At 43.0% G+C, this 17061-nt stretch overlaps 1 protein-coding gene across 1 annotated transcript in view; it reads left to right on the top strand.

Annotated features, from left to right (window-relative positions):
* LOC126355729 (dipeptidase 1-like) overlaps positions 1–17061 on the top strand; it is a 1497236-nt gene that overhangs the window by 664985 nt on the left and 815190 nt on the right. The window contains exon 4 of the mRNA XM_050006099.1: positions 14744–14852. Within this exon, the coding sequence (XP_049862056.1) occupies positions 14744–14852 (109 nt within the window). The remainder of the gene's footprint in view (positions 1–14743; positions 14853–17061) is intronic.

The following is a 17061-nucleotide window of genomic DNA, read 5'->3' as shown; positions in this document are numbered from 1 at the left end:
ACCTGTGCAATTTTCCAATCTGTAGCTACAGATCTATCGGTGAGCGAGCGATTGTATATGAGTGCTAAGTAGGGAGCTATTGTATCAGCGTAATCTGAAAGGAACCTAATCGGTATACAATCTGGACCTGAAGACTTGCCCGTATCAAGCGATTTGAGTTGCTTCGCAACCCCTAAGGTATCTACTTCTAAGAACCTCATGCTAGCAGCTGTTCGTTTTCCAAATTCTGGAATATTCCATTCGTCTTCCTTGGTGAAGGAATTTCGGAAAACTGCGTTCAATAACTCCGCTTTAGCGGCACAGTCGTCGGTAACAGTACCATCGGCACTGCGCAGTGAAGGTATTGACTGCGTCTTGCCGCTTGTGTACTTTACATACGACCAGAATTTCTTCGGATTTTCTACCAAATTTCGAGACAAGGTTTCGTTGTGGAACCTATTAAAGGCATCTCGCATTGAAGTCCGTGCCAAATTTTGCGCGTCTGTGAATTTTAGCCAATCTTCGGGATTTCGCGTTCTTCTGAACTTCGCATGCTTTTTCCGTTGCCTTGCAACAGCGTTCGGATCTGTTTTGTGTACCACGGGGGATCCGTTCCATCTCTTACCAATTTATGAGGTATGAATCTCTCAATTGCTGTTGCTACTATATCTTTGAATTTGAGCCACATCTCGTCTACATTTGCATAGTCGGTTCGGAAGGAATGGAGATTGTCTCTTAGGAAGGCTTCTAGTGACACTTTATCCGCTTTTTTAAATAAAATTATTTTGCGTTTGTTTCTGGGGGTTTAGGAAGAAACGGTATTGAACCTAGCTACAACGACCTTGTGATCTCTAATCCCTGTATCAGTCATGATGCTCTCTATCAGCTCTGGATTCTTTGTGGCTAAGAGGTCAAGTATGTTTTCGCAACCATTTACAATTCGCGTGGGTTCGTGGACTAACTGCTCGAAATAATTTTCGTAGAAAGCATTTAGGACAATCTCGGAAGATGTTTTCTGCCTACCACAGGTTATGAACAAGTATTTTAGCCAACATATCGAGGGAAGGTTGAAGTCCCCACCAACTATAACCGTATGAGTGGGTATTTATTCGTTACGAGAGTCAAATTTTCTCTGAACTGTTCCGCAACTATATCATTGGAGTCTGGGGGTCGGTAGAAGGAGCCAATTATTAACTTAGTTCGGCTGTTAAGTATAACCTCCACCCATACCTTGACCAGAAGATGGGATCGGTTGGTATCACATGTTCTGAGGCATCAAGGGATCACCAATTTAGTATTGGAGGCCAGCGTGGAAGGAAAAAAATCGTAGAGGGAGACCAAGAGATGAATACACTAAGCATATTCAGTAGGATGTAGGTTGGAGTAGTTACTGGGAGATGAAGGAGCTTGCACAGGATAGAGTAACATGGAGAGCTTCATCAAACCTGTCTCAGGACTGAAGACCACAGAAAGAACAAACATTCGGACTAGACCAGTGGTCCTATCTTGTGCGTATTGTATGTAAAGCAGACATGGCTCATAAAGGCGCCATCAGTAACCAGAGTAACGGTAGGAAGATCTATGTCTTTCCACTTAAAATCAAAGGTACGGAATACAGAAGTATGGCTTAACAGTTTTTTACTCCAAACGTAATCGTAATTATATATATAAGAGGTAATAAGTACGTTTAATACGATAGCAGAAGTACCAAAGACGCTAAAATTGTAAGGAAAGATTAAAACAATACGCCATTGACATTAAAATTAGGTACAAGGTACCATGTGAGGGGACTTGAACATAATACAAAGTTGTCTCAGACAGGACGTCTCCAGTAAGTACCTTACAGCGTAATGGCCGGTACATTCCGATACACTTCACAGGTGCAAAAGTATTGGCTTATTATGACTAATTGCTTAAGAAAATGAGTGACCAATGTCAAAATATCGACTTCTATACATCGTCAGCAAAGCACACTCTAGAGCCCAATTTGGAAAGGCAAGAATTGAACATCTGTTCCGGGACAAGAGTAAATCAAAAAAGTTGTGAAAACCTCGCGAGACAGGATTTTTAAATGTAACACGAGATATCTGGAGGCAGGGACGTTGAACGAGAGACGGAAAGGTCGAGAAGGTACCGCTGTCGCTTTCCTCAGGCGATGCCGAATATGCTTCCTTCTTCATTAATCTTTGTTTCAGGCATGAATATTCCATTTCATTCCCTGTCTTCTATCTTAGAGTCCCTTGTTTAATCTCTCTCCGTGGCTTAATGCAAATAAATTCGGTTTATATTATACAGGGCCGCTTCTCTTACTCTTAATTTCCCTAGTGTTTGGTTTACGCCGGTACTTCCATCTCGACGGCAAATGATAATCTTTCTTTGCATTCTTTATTCTGTTTTCTGTAACTGTGCGTAGATTATATGGAGATAGGGCGTAACACACTAGTAGAAAGTGTTCGTGACACTCCGTAGCCAAATGGTACGACATAAAATTTGTGAACGTTGAATAGATCAGATGCTACATTGACGAAAACAGGAGTAAGTCGTCTATACAAAAGTACACTACCTAACAAAAACGTAAAAACCCAGAAGACATGGTTGGATGGGTGTAACTTCTTACACGTACACACCATCGACGGGTTGTAATAGAGTTGCCATTCGCTATGACAGCTAGAACAGTCACTGCTGTGCGTTAGTGTTGATCGTTACCATGTCTGGAAGGAATATAAGCCGCATGGACAGAGTCAGATGTCGATGTCTGGTAAGAATATAAGCCGCATGGACAGAGCCAGATGTCGAGTGATCACTGTCAAGGAAACTGGCATGCGGCGGACTCGTGTTAGACGGCTCTGTCACTGACGAGGGGACCGTCACACCTGGTAATCACGGATTTCGATGAGTCTTAGCTATGTTGTAGAGAGTACCTGGCCAGCGCTGGTGACACCTAATCAAACCACATGTCCAAGCCAGAAGGGGTGCTACGTCGTACGGCCAATTTGTGTGTAAATTTTACTCGATTTTGCAAACACAGAAATGACGCCACATACTTGCTCAGCCCGTGAAGTTTCATTTAGTTTCCTCCAGTGTTCTGGGTACGTCACTTTTTTTATTTTATTTTTTTTTTCACGGTTTGTATTTTGAGCAGTTTATTCAACCAGTACGACCTGCTCCAAGCTTTTGCCTATCTCATTGTTGCTAGGTCCTTCATTTTATTACTAGGTTCCAACTTCTTGTGAGGAGGCAGGGTTTTCATTACCGCACATTCACAGCCGATAGCACTCTGGATACACTCAACTTATAAAAAAAGCTGCTTGCGGGCGTCGTCACACGCATACCTTTCCAAGTATATTGTCGGCTCCAGACTATAGCCATCTGCGTGTAATAAAAATTTTGTGCACGGTGCGAAATTAAAGTATAGAAATTTTACGTGAATTTTTGTGTGTACTTGTGTGTTGTCGTCAACAATGAATAAAGGCAGAAATGGGAATATCTCTCTGTGAGAGAGTTTTTCAAAGGGCGTCGTAGTGGGTCTCCATTTGTCCGCTTGGTCGATTGGGGCAACATCCAGATTTGTAGGGCATTCTGATGTGACAGCGGGCCTGTGTTGAACGTGGCAGGGACAGTAGTCGTCAAAATTCCAGCCGGCCACATCTGACCATCACAAGGGACGATCCCTGTATTGCTCACCAAGCACACTGCAAACCGCTCACCATCTGCACCTCTCGAACGAGAACAGGACCTGACTTCCTGAAACGTTCTGAGTTTTAAACGACTGGTCGGAGACTGGCTGCGACATAACTAGGGAACTACTGTCTAATGCATAGGCTGACGGCAACTCCACAACACAAACGGCTCCGTTTGGCGTGGGACAGCGACGGGGAAGCAAGGCCTGCCGGCGAATGGGGTCACACTGTTTTTAGGAATGCGCACCACGCCGAACGACCATCGACGGCGATTCTGGGCAGAGGCAGTATTCTTCCGGGGTTTTGGACAAGCACAGAGGTGTTCGTCCTAACGTCACGGTGTGGCCAGCAACTGGGTATGACTTCAGGTCACGGCAGACAGTGACTGAGGGAACTCTGGCGGCACAGCGAGATGTCAGGAGCATTTTGTGTCCTCTTGTGTTACTTCCCCTGTGTCAGCACCGCAGTGGCATTTTTCAACTGAACAACGCTCGTCCACACATGGCATGTGACTCTATGAACAGTCTGCGTGAAGCTGTCTGATGCCAGGAATATTCCGATTTGTCCTTGACAGAAAAAGTGTGCCACCAGCTCTGAAGTAAACTTCGTCCCAGTAGCAGTATCCAGAACACGAAAAACCATTTGCGACACTCGTGCAGCAGCTTGCCTACGGCGAGCGCACGACGGCTTTATGACGCCCTTCCAGACGGAGTAAGTGCTTGCGTCCAGGAAAAGGGAGCTGCACCTTATGCTGATAAGTGGACTTAGACTGGCAATTTCTTTGTATATCTGACTCGACTTTGTAATCAGTGAAGCGACATCCCCTGCCCTTTATGTTTCATTTCGTTTCTCCCTTTCCTTCTGAATGTTTCACTGTTTTTCAAGCGGTGTATATTACAGACGACTGTTGCTTTCCTATATGTTTTATTTTTATTTTATGTGTAATATTTTCTTCATAGTTCTTGAAGATTTTCTTACGCGTTATGTCTCGCAGTACCTAGTTAGTACTAAGAAGGGAAACTATTCAGTCGTCTCTAATATTGTTACCTGATTTTTTCTAATTTCCAACTGGGAAAAATTTGTTCGCACAAAGCAAGCGTTTGGTAACGTCCCAGATGCTTTTCGTCGGGCTCAGATCAGGCGAATTTGGTCCACAAGACATTAACGTAAGTTCATTGTCGTAGTTGTTGTGGTTTTCAGTCCAGAGACTGGTTTCATGCAGCTCTTCATGCTGCTCTAACCTGTGCAAGCTGCTTCATATTCCACCACGTACTGCAACCTACATCCTTCTGAATCTGTTTAGAGTATCCCTCTTCGTCTCCCTCTACGATTTTTGCTCTCCACGTTGCCCTACTAAACTAAATTCGTTATCCCTTGATGCCTCAGAATATGCCCTACCAACCAATCCCTTCTTCTAGTCAATTTGCGCAACAAATTTCTCTTCTCTCCGATTCTATTCAGTACCTCCTCATTAGTTATGAGATCTGACTTTTGAAATTTTCCCGGCGTATTTGTTCTTCTAATAATTTCCGGGTATGCACCTTGGGCTCTTCAGTAGTTGTGTACTCACCTGATGATGGCCGGACGTCTCTGCGCCGAAATATCGTGGCAGAATGTCGACTGGATCCGGCTGCATACCCAGAAATTATTAGAAGTTATGTGGTCTACCCATCTAATCTTCACAGTTCTTCTGTAGCACCACATCTCGAAAGCTTCTATTCTCTTCTTGTCCAAACTATTTATCGTCCATGTTTCACTTGCATACATTGCTACACTCCATACAAATAGTTTCAGAAACGACTTCCTGAAACTTAAATCTATGCCCCATGTTAACAAATTTTTATTCTTCAGCAACGCATTTCTAGCTATTGCCAGTCTACATTTTATATCCTCTCTATTCCAAGCATCATCAGTAATTTTGCTTCCCAAATAGCAAAACTCGTTTACTACTTTAAGTGTCTCATTTTCTAATCTAATTCCCTCAGCATCACCCGATTTAATTCAACTGCCGTCCATTACCCACGTTTTGCTTTTGTTGTTGTTCATCTTATACCCTCTTTTCATGACACTGTCCATTCCGTTCAACTGCTCTTCCAAGTCCTTTAATGTCTCTGACAGAATTACAATGTTATCGGCGAACCTCAAAGTTTTTATTTCTTCTCCATGAATTTTAATACCTATTCCGAATTTTTCTTTTGTTTCCTTCACTGCTTGCTCAATATACAGATTGAATAACATTGGTAATAGGCTACACTCCTGTCTCACTCCCATCCCAACCACTGCTTCCATTTCATGTCCCTCGACTGTTATAACAGGCATCTGGTTTCTGTAAAAATTGTGAATGGCTTTTCGTTTCCTGTACTTTACAACTGCCACCTTAAGAATTTGAAAGTGAGTATTCCAGTCAACATTGTCAAGAGCTTTCTGTAAGTCTATAAATGCTAGTAATGTAGGTTTGCCTTTCCTTAATCTATTTTCTAAGATAAGTCGTAGGGTCAGTATTGTCTCACGTGTTCCAACATTTCTGCGGAATCCAAACTGATCTTTGCGAGGTCGGCAGTTTTTCCATTCGTCTGTAAAGAATTCTCGTTAGTATTTTGCAGCTGTGACTTATTAAAGTAATAGTTCGGTAATTTTCACATCTGTCAACATCTGCTTTTTTTGGGATTGGAATTATTATATTCGTCTTGAAGTTTGAGGGTAATTCGCCTGTCTTATAGAACTTGCTCACCAGATGTTAAGAGTTTTGGTAATCCTGGCTCTCCGAAGGCTGTATGTTGTCTACTCCCGGCGCTTATCAGTGTGCTCCGAAAGACTTGTGTCTGCACCAGCTGTGTACTTCGTCATCAGATCTGCCACATATCGACGTCTAACCTGCTTTGCAGAGCAGACAAGCCGCCGAACTAGATTTTGTAGGATTTAGTATATCTCAGAGTATGTGTGGTTATCCACTGAATATATGAATGAGATTCAAGGGACGGGGATGGGATTGGTGGCAATTGTCTCGTCTTCCACCCTTCCCCCCCCCCCCCCCCCCAAACCACCCTTCCTCCGCCCCATCGCCTCTTAGTCCTTCAACCCAGCCACAGGCCTCAACAATTTACGCTGTGTTAAAACCACTTATGTGAGTGGATATCCCCATTTGCGGCATGCTTAGTCCTCAAACTGATTTAACGCTCGCGTCTGTTCTGCTCTTTAATTTTCATTACTGTCTGTCTCACAGCCACCAGTTTGGTCGGTTGCTTGATTTGCTGGAGATGACCACACAGCGAGTCATCGGTTCCGTCAGTTTACGGTAGAATGGGAAGGACGCCCTTTCAAAGGAACTATCCCGGCATTTGCCTGAAGCGATTTAGTGAAATCAAGGACGCGTGTTTGAGCCGTCATGACCGCGAATGCCAGCCAGCAGGCTCTGCTCGTTGATAAAGTACTGATCTATTAGTAGTCTAAAACAGGAATGAGTGATATTTAACCCACTACTAAAATAACACAGTTACTCAATCCTACACCCATAACCAAATAATATCTTCCATACAGAGTCGGGTTCACCCACTTCTTTCTCTCATAGAAAATAAAATTATCCGTTTTTCGATGACGATGTATTCCTTAAAGCTATTAAAATTTCGTTGCCTTGTCAATATAATAGGCTTCCTCCGGGCTACATGATGCTTACTGTTACACACAAGTAGCTCCGTGCTGCTAGAGTGTTGTGTGTCTAAAACATATTCATTCCTTCGGTAAGTTCCATCTCCACCGTTCCTTGCGGCAGCTATGGTTCAGAAGGGAAACATCAGACCTGTTAATCACAGACTTCCGTTTGTCTTAGGTATGTTGGAGAGGGACCCGTCCTGTGGATAGCGGTGCTTCATGCGACAGCCCCTAACTTCGGAGAAAATCGGCAGTGAAGTTTCATATGTAGTTCCTATACCCAGAACATAAGTCGTGTTTCGACCAAATGAGTGTAGCGCAGGGGCTGACGTACGTGGCAACCATGGCGGCGGCAGTGGTATAAATCCTGACCAAATATTTAATTCTATGGTATTGGTATGTGGGGAGGGCAGACTGATCAGACACGTCTTTGTAAATGAAACAACGGCATGTGCCTTCACCATAAAAATCATCCCACTTACATGTACTCCACTTTTGCGTACCTGAGATGTTAACTTTTACAGGCAAGTTAAAATTTTCACCAAGAGTGGTAATGCTGTGTCCTAGTGTAAGCTGTCGCCAGCAAACCGGTCGGCCAAGGTGTAGCGTAAATATCGATAGTAGCCACTGGTTCAAGTGCTCCTATCACGAGAGAGACCAGAGACACACCGACAGTGATATACTGCCAACGCCCTCTCGACAGCAAGTACGAGGTGCTATCCAAACGTTTCGGGACTGGTGGTGCCATCTGTTGAAAACCTTACCTTTGGACTAATCGTCACCTTCACACTTGTAGTAGTTCCAATCTGTACGTACACACCGGTCGCAGTGCTTCTGCCACTGGTTGAACGTTTTCTGGAAGTCATGTTCTTTGAGGGTGTTTATAACCATCAGCGATTCTTCTTGAATCCTCTCTGGAGCGTAGAACCGACGGCCTTTCAGCTTTCGGAATTGCGGGGAGTCACAAAGTGCTAAGTCTGGCGATTACGGTGGGCAGGGTACAGCCGGCATGTTGTTTTTTGCCTAAAAGGTCCTGGTGAGCAAGGATGTGTGACAAGGCTCGTTGGCGTGATGCAGCACCCAGTTCCATTGATGCCAAAGTTCCGACCAGCATCGCCACACGTTTTCACAGAGCCATTGCCAAACATTACAGTGGTACACGGGATTCACTGCTTGGTTGGGTGGGAAGAATTCTTTGTGCACAATTCCTTTGGTATAAAAAAAACGATTATCATGCTGTTTTCTTTGCTTTTCGCCTGTCTCGCCTTTTTGGGTCTTGGAGAGCCCGGGCTCTCCCAGTCGGACGATTGTTGCTTTGTCTCTGGGTCATAACCATAAATCCAGCTCTCGTCGCCCGTGATAACCCGTGACAAGAAGGTTTGATCATCAGATGTGGTCTGACGAAGGTCTGTGTACACTTCAACACGCTGTGTCTTCTAATCGGCAGTCAACATCCTTGGCACAAATTTTGCAGCGACCCGATGCATGCCCAGTTTATCCGTCAGCATTCGTTGACATGTCCCATAATCACTACTGACTTCCTCCATAAGGCCTTCAATGGTTCGACGTCGATCCGTACGAACCAGTTGTTGATGTTTGGCAACAATGTCTGGTGTCGTGCAGCTAATGGGCCTTACAGTGTGCCAACTGCAGTGGCCGTGTGGTTCTAGCCGCTATAGTCTGGAACCGCGCGACCGCTACGGTCACAGGTTCGAATCCTGCCTCAGGCATGGATGTGTGTGCTGTCCTTAGGTTACTTAGGTTTAAGTAGTTCTACGTTCTACGGGACTGATGGCCTTAGCAGTTAAGTTCCACAATGCTCAGAGCCATTTGCACTTACAGTGTGAGCTTCATCTTTGACGTCTCTACGGTCGGCTCTGAACCGAGCATGCCACTCAAACACACACATAAGGCTCATGCTATGTCCTCCCAAACACTTTTTGAATCATTGCAAGGGTCTCCGTAGCATTTTTCCCTAGATTCTCACAGAATTTGATACATGCGCGCTGTTCTGTTCGCGCATCCATCATAAAATCGCCACACACAAAACACAGAGTATTACGGAAATCACTGTGGACGCTCTACACGTCCTCGCAGCTGAATGCCACTCCCCACACAGATTTGCAGCTCTCACCACCTAGCGGTGCGAAGATCTACTACTCCTACTTTCCAGATGGCAGCACCTCCTCGTATTTAGGCAGCCGCCACTGACCGGGCTCACAGGCTCTCAGTTTGGCGTCTGTCATTCACTCCCAGAGGGGATTGAGTTCATAACAGGTTACGACAGTGCACATCAAACATATTAGTGACTATGGCCAGACTACAGTTTGTAATAGCAAGTTTACCGATATTGTTTGCAAGAGGACTATTACTGATGATATTCCAGCACAACACATGGACTCTATTAAAGCTAAGTAAATGTGCCAGTTCACATAAATAAAGAACCGTATTAATCCACTTGTGCATTTATGTTGTAGAAAGAGGGTACCAGCCACACATAACATCTTCTCCCTTGCTTCGATGCAGTACAAGACTCTACAGTGGCGACGAGGACACTACATGCTAATAGAGAAATCGCTCGATGGAAGATTCCATATAAATATGTTCCCTAATTATGCTTCGATGTAAAGTACCTGCTTTTACAATAATTATCAAATACATGTTTCGCATCGAAGTAGATAGAAGAAGGAAAAATTTTTTGAATGCAAAGTAACAGTGTTTCCTAGCATCGTTTCTGGAAATTCTGAGTGTCTGTAAGGTTGTTCCTTTCATTGAACGTGGTGGTGGTTTACGTATTTGTGTTTCTGTTGGTTCTATGCCAAATACCACATGGAATTCTGATTCAGCACAGAAAGCGATGCAACTGGCAGGGAAAAAGCAGTTCTGTAACAAAGAGAATACACTATTGAAGAAAGTTTACTCTGACGTATGATTTACAAATGTAATTACTACGACAATTATGACTACTTTTGAATAATTCTGCATGGCGTATGTTGTTTAATAATGTTGTATTCAATGAAATTTAAAATAAAAGGAGGGTTTGAACGAGTAGTGCCAGAATAATAGCCGCGAATATTAACCGCTGCGCTACGTTCTCGTGGTCGAAGAGTGACTGAACTTCTGTGCGTATCTATTACAACTGTAACATTAAAGTCGATTTTCTACGGAACTGAGGGCCGTGGAATGAACTGCCGCTGGGCAGGTACTCACCACAACATACCTAAGACTCATCGAAATCCATGATTACCAGGTCTGATGGTCCCCTTGGCAGTAACAGCTCCTCTGGGCAGACTGTTAACTCGCTACCGGACTCTGTCCGCTGGCTGCAGATGTCGTCACACGCTTACCATTCCATGTATTTTGTCGGTTCCAGACTATAGCCATATTTGCGTATAATACAAATTTTTCTACACAGTACGAAATTAAAGTATAGAAATTTTACAAGCATTTTTGTGTGTAGTTGTATGTAGTCGTCAACAATCAATAAGGACAGAAATCTAGTTTTGTCTGCGAATATCTCTCTGTGAGAGACTACAGTAACAGAATTTCACGGTGTGATATTTTTTTCAAACTTTATGTTTCAAAATGACTGTGCTTAAATTTTTATGAAAAGTGCTGACACAGCCAATTAACTTCCATTTTATTTAGACTTCCAAGTATCTGTGTTCTAGTAGACGCTTTCAGTTGTAATAACAAGCCCTCGGTCAGCACCAACGCACTTTCCGTGTTCTGCTTTCATGTTTCGTGGGTTTCAGCATGCGTCACTGTCCGCATGGAATCTGTTAAACAGTAAGTTTCTGGAAATGGAAAGTGGTCATCTGTTGCTTGTAAATAGTAGTTAAACTCATACCTATGCTACAATCGTGTCTGAATGACTAACCAAGATGACAAGATGTATTAACTGTTGGAGAATACCGTTTATACGTTTCTAAAATTTTCAGTTGATGCTGAGTTAGCTCATAGCGCCTTGATCTTTTTTTAATAATATTTATACTTTGTCTATTAGTTTCCAGTTTGCAAAAAAAAAAAAAAGTTCCAATTTGTGTGAAATCTTATGGGACTTAACTACTAAGGTCATCAGTCTCTAAGCCTACACACTACTTAACCTACATTATCCTAAGGACAAACACACACACCCAAGCCCGAGGGAGGACTCGAAACTCCGCCGGGACCAGCCGCACAGTCCATGACTGCAGCGCCCTAGACCGCTCGGTTCGAGTTTGTAGTCTCATCCTGTGGCGTGATGGTAATGTTATGGCTACACAGGTTCACTTGGGTATACCTATGGTCCGATGCGAAATTATTCTGACAGTGTAGTGAGGTATTGTAGCACAAACAGCCGATGTAGAAGACAATAACTGCAAATATTTTACTGCAATACAAACAATTAATAGTATTATGAATGAAAATAAAAATTCGTATTTCAGTTGTATTATGGTATTAATGCTGAAGGTGGGGACAGACTACATAGTTGTGAAGTGGGTCATTAAATTACAAATATGAATTTTGTACTGTAACGTAGTATTGTTCGGGGAACTAGAGACCAGAAGCAATACAGAACCGAAATATTACCTTTCCTTATTCCACGAGCGATATGTTGTTGTTGGATTATCTCAGAGGTAAAGTCAGACTCTAAGATATAAATGGAAAATTAGAAGTTGCATTGTAGAATACAAAACTGTGGCACTATTTGTTATTGAAGAGAATTGGTTGCGGCACAACATCAGACCATGTTCGGGTCTCGTAGATTAAGATGTGCAACGTATGCCTGTCTGTTGAGGGTGGCCTCCCATCTTCAATTGGAAAAAAAGAAACAAAAACAAAGTGAACACTGGTACATCTGTGAATTTTATAATGCAATTTTTAACCTTCCTAAAAGCTGTTAAGCACAGCCTGCTTCAAATATGTCTCATGCTGCCTACCACAAAAAATGAGGTGGTTAATATGTACCAATGAAGTTACTAAGGTCTGTACAAGGAATGTGCTTTACAAAGAAATGTATACCGTTAGAAGTGGTTCCAGTGTTTGAAAAGTGAATACTGATGTTAAGATTGAAGTGTGAAACAACCTCAAGAAGTATTGTGAGCAGAAGTGGCTTACAGATGAACGAAAAGAAAAGTATCGACAAGGTGCCAGCCTCAGTAGAATGCCATACCTTGCACACCTTGGTCTAGGAGAACCGAAGGCGGACCGATGTTAGACCTAAATCGATTGTCTTCAATCAAAGAGTAGCGGCAAAATTGTGTATTTTATAACGTAGTTTCTAGCCATGGTACAATCTGTTCAAAATAGCTTACACGAAATACGAGAACAAGATAAACATTAACACAGTAAAATGCGTATGAACGTTTTTGGTGTTCTAATTGTTCCATCAGAGGTACGATATAAAAAAAAATACAGTTCCCCCACTATAAACCGGCAGAGATAAATTGGAATACATGGTAATCATAGGGAAATGACTTTGTATCACTATCCGTTGCATGATCTGAATATAAAATGTTAGAGAAAACTGAATCAGGGTGAATTTGTGCATGTTTACTGCCTGCACTCAATTACTGCCATAAATTATTGCAAGAAATATCTATTGTCACTTAAAATATTCCTTAAATAACGAATGTAATGCGGTTTATAGATTATAAATTGCACACGATGTTGTCTTACTTCCGGTTCTATTTTTTCAGCCATGAATAGCTCGTGCTTGTGCTCAACTTGGCAACACACTAGCACATATTAGCTTCACTATCGAACATGATGGTGACAATGTATATTATACGTACTGTAATTTTTTATGTATTTCCTGCGCGTTTCGAAAGAACAGTGCTCCATCTTCTACTTTACAGCAACCTAGACAAATTCAAATAAGTTCCCTGCCTTCTGAAACCAGAAAAAAGCATGCAGCTTCCTGTTTCAAAGATAAGAAAAGAACCATTGATGAGCTTTTCCGCTAGTTCTATAATCCCTCAACTTACGTAAAAAGCATAGCTCCGGACTTTCTACTGATATTTACTACCTAGAACCAAACTGTGTGTCTATCAACAAACTATATTTACTGAGATGTGGATATAGTAGGCAGTAGAATAACCTTGTCTGGTATACTGACAGTCTCCAAGCTTTGCAACATTGTTTCCTTTCTCAGCAGCAGATGCTGGGATTCAGTGGAAAAGCCAACAGTCGTTTTACATGCTGTGTCCTACCGAAGCTGGGGGGGGAAAAGCCTACATAGAAAAGTCTAGATTCCAGAGATGGCGAATACGACAATCACTGTTGCTACAAATTCGCCTTACGTCACACAAATAGTTCCCACTTGGGCATTGATTTTCCAAACGTGAATGCAGGGAGGTATACGGACCTATCCAGCACGTAGTACCTCAACAACGTGGTCGGATAATGGTCACACTGTATCGGAATAGTGTCTGAGTGAGTGTCTCAGGCCTCCTCTACAGTTGCCGCCGAGAAGAGCCAAGCCGGACGTGGGAAGCCACCGTCCACTGGATCTACGACTACAGTATTCGCTACAGTTAGATCAGTGCAAGAGGACGCTGCAGTACCTAACCTTCGTACTCCAGCTAAGTACCGAGAAGTACTCTAAATTGATGCTAGTCTGTCATTTGTCTGCCACAGCTGCTGTCCAACTCTATTTTTTGACCCTGTGATGAATCCGTATTGTTGCTGCATACAAACAACCCATCCCATATCAACTATTGTGTAAAGGGTTCTATTCTTGCCACATTTCACTCCAAGTGTATTTGGTGAATACGACATTACACATCAATCGTTCTTCTGGGCGTTGAGCATTGCTTGTCAGTCTGGCATAATTGCTAGGCACTATTAAGAGGAGACTGAAAAATCCAGGGGAGATCGGCGTCTTTTGTAACGAATTCGTTAATACACGCGAGAGCGTTACGGAGATATTTCCCAGACTAATGGCTGACGCTACCAAAGAGAAATTGCTCGTAAGTGGACGTTTACTGTTAAATTTACGAGAACCTACGTACCAGGAACGGTCTACAAACATCTCTCTAATTGACCACAAGAAGAAAATTAGACAACATAAGATCGTGACCGACAGCCATTCGCACCTGGAGCAGGAAAGGGAGGAAATGTCAGCAGTACAAGAAACTTGTGCAGTGATGTTGCTCGTGGTGTGTAGATGTAGATGTAGATTTAGGACAAGAATGGGGCAGCTTGACAGAAAATAAATTGTTCCACTGTGAATCGAAGGTGGTGATACGATTTTCAATTCTTGAATTCGGCTTCTTCTTATGTAGCAGACATTTCATAATTATACTGGTAAATATAGTCTTAAATGTGAAGTAGAGACCAGCTTTCCTGACGAACCGGTGGCTACAGTCAGCGCCTGCTCTGTTTAACAGCTTCGCACACAAGTGTTGCGCACGTAGGCGCTATCTGCATGGCTGCTTCTGTGTTGTTGCCAGACCCGGGTCGTCTCCTCGCCTGGCCTCGACCGGAAGCTGCCCAACGGTGACGTAGTTCCGGAGCGGCTGACCGAGGACGTGGTGGCGCGACGCGCCGACAGGGACCGCGGTGAGTACCCAGGGCTCCCAACGCACAGCGGCAGCGTGGCTGCCCAGGGCTGCCAACGTAACTTCCTTTGTCTGTGGCAACCAGCGCACATGTCACCGTGGTATCATCTGGGTATCCTTCGGTCACTGAGATGACCTCTTTTCTGCACATCTACCAATAGTAAGCTAAAATGAATTACTGCAAATTCTTCAAAAATCTGTATTTGTAACAGGTATCGCAACAGTATCGTAGAGTATGGATTATGGTATGTAATGTCATCTTCCAATCACATGTGAAGTATAGCCATTGCTCATATGAAGACATCTGTACTAACACAGAACTGAAAATCAGGATATATAAAGACAGACAGATTAAACTGATTGTACTTGCTATTATGTGTAAACTGTAAAAGCATGTGACATGGTTGGCTGGGAGACACAGAAGGGCAGGCTCAGCCACTTGATAGGAACGGTTTTTCCTTTCGTTCGCGCACTGTGGCACGTTTCCTTCACTAAGTGTAACAGTTGTGTCTCTAGTAACTACAGTTGGCTGTAATGAGTGTATGTAAATTGTGGTACGCTGCTTATGTTGGATGATGATGAGAGGATGGAAAGAGTGAAACCCAGTGGAGATACATAGCCTGTTTCTCTGGTACAGCACCAAGGGGCCCCGAGCTTAACGTCCTCATCCCACAGAAGGGACATCGACAGTGTCACATGCCCTCTCTCCATGAGGCACAGCGGAGAGGTTTGGGATCTAGTCCGGGACATTGAGGTACAGACGGGTGACCAAGGACTGAACACCACAACCTCTCCCCCATTTTACCGTAGCGGCAAGAGGAAAGAGCCAACAGTAAGCAGTGTACCCAGGCGGTTACACATCCAAGTAGAAGCCACGGCGGACGTGGCTTCAGTCTGCTGACGAGAAACGATGTTTTGAACGTGGCGAGATCCTTAGCCTGTCTATAATAACAATAAATTTTTGTTCAAGAGTTTGAAACTCATTTGTACCTGCTTTTACAGCTTGTGAGACAAGATGAGCCAGATCCGTATCGAATTATAGCGACGGGTGAACGACTCTTGGTCTGATTCATAGGCAGCAGGCGTCTGCACAGTAGGTGGGACTTTCATGTCCACTAGTTGATCTATTGACTGTTAAGTTTTTTTGGTAATTTTCCTGATGTTTCGCCAGCAGGAGTGTCTGGCTTTGTTCAAGGATTCACCCTTCACTGCTGGTGGCGAAGTGCTGATGAAGAGTGAACATTTGACAATGTCGGACTTACCAGCTGGCGAAACATCAGGAAAACCAGTAAAGAAAAACCAACAGCCAGGAAGTGAGCCTAGGAGCCTGCTATTCACGTTTTATACGCTCGTGTAGGCAAATACTGGATGGCCGTCATTGTACAACTCAGAGGACGCGATATACAGTTACAATACGATGACAAACAGAACTAAGTCCACACGATTCACAGACAGATGACTGTATAAATGTTGTAAATCGTGGGAACAGTGGACTTGGGTGGACAGCAAAGGCACTAGGAGAATGTAGCTCAAATTTTATAGCTATATATTTACTGCCAATAAAACTCACACGATGCAAACGAACACTTATGATTATAGCAAAACGATCATACGATCAGTGTACACTGCTGAGGGATCACATACCTTACCTCTGCTTTTGAAGTAAACTGATTATAAAGGATGATTTTCCAGGGCATGGGAATTTTTGAAGGTAGCTGAAGAAGTATAACTCCCTATACTCATAAATCGGTACAATTGAAACAACTCTTTCACAAACGACTCGAAGCAAATTTTATTCATCAGGAAAAAATCATTTTAATATGAGATATATAACGCTGTAAACTGTTCAATCAATTTGAAAATATCAGATAGCCGTAACGATTAGTTATTTTTGAAAAATATATTAACCTCCTGTACATACCGAATATCGCGAGACATGGTGACTACTTTGTCCTAATAAAATGCTACAGACAGTAATAAATTGTTTGTGTCCAGTACCGTTTGGCTTTTATTAAATGCTGGTCAGGCACAAACACCACAGAGGCATCACAGAACTAATTTATGAGACGAAATAATATAATTAATTGCCACAAATTAGTCCCAGGGAGTGCAGATAAACGGTGCTACAGCATTACAGAAATCCAATAAATACCTCATGATTGCATCAAGAGCACTACATTCCTTTTAATTTAAAAAATAATGACCTAAAC

This window comes from Schistocerca gregaria, chromosome 3 (assembly GCF_023897955.1).
Source record: "Schistocerca gregaria isolate iqSchGreg1 chromosome 3, iqSchGreg1.2, whole genome shotgun sequence".
In the NCBI taxonomy this organism is placed as follows: Eukaryota; Metazoa; Arthropoda; class Insecta; order Orthoptera; family Acrididae; genus Schistocerca; species Schistocerca gregaria.
This window is presented reverse-complemented; position numbering and strand designations above follow the sequence as displayed.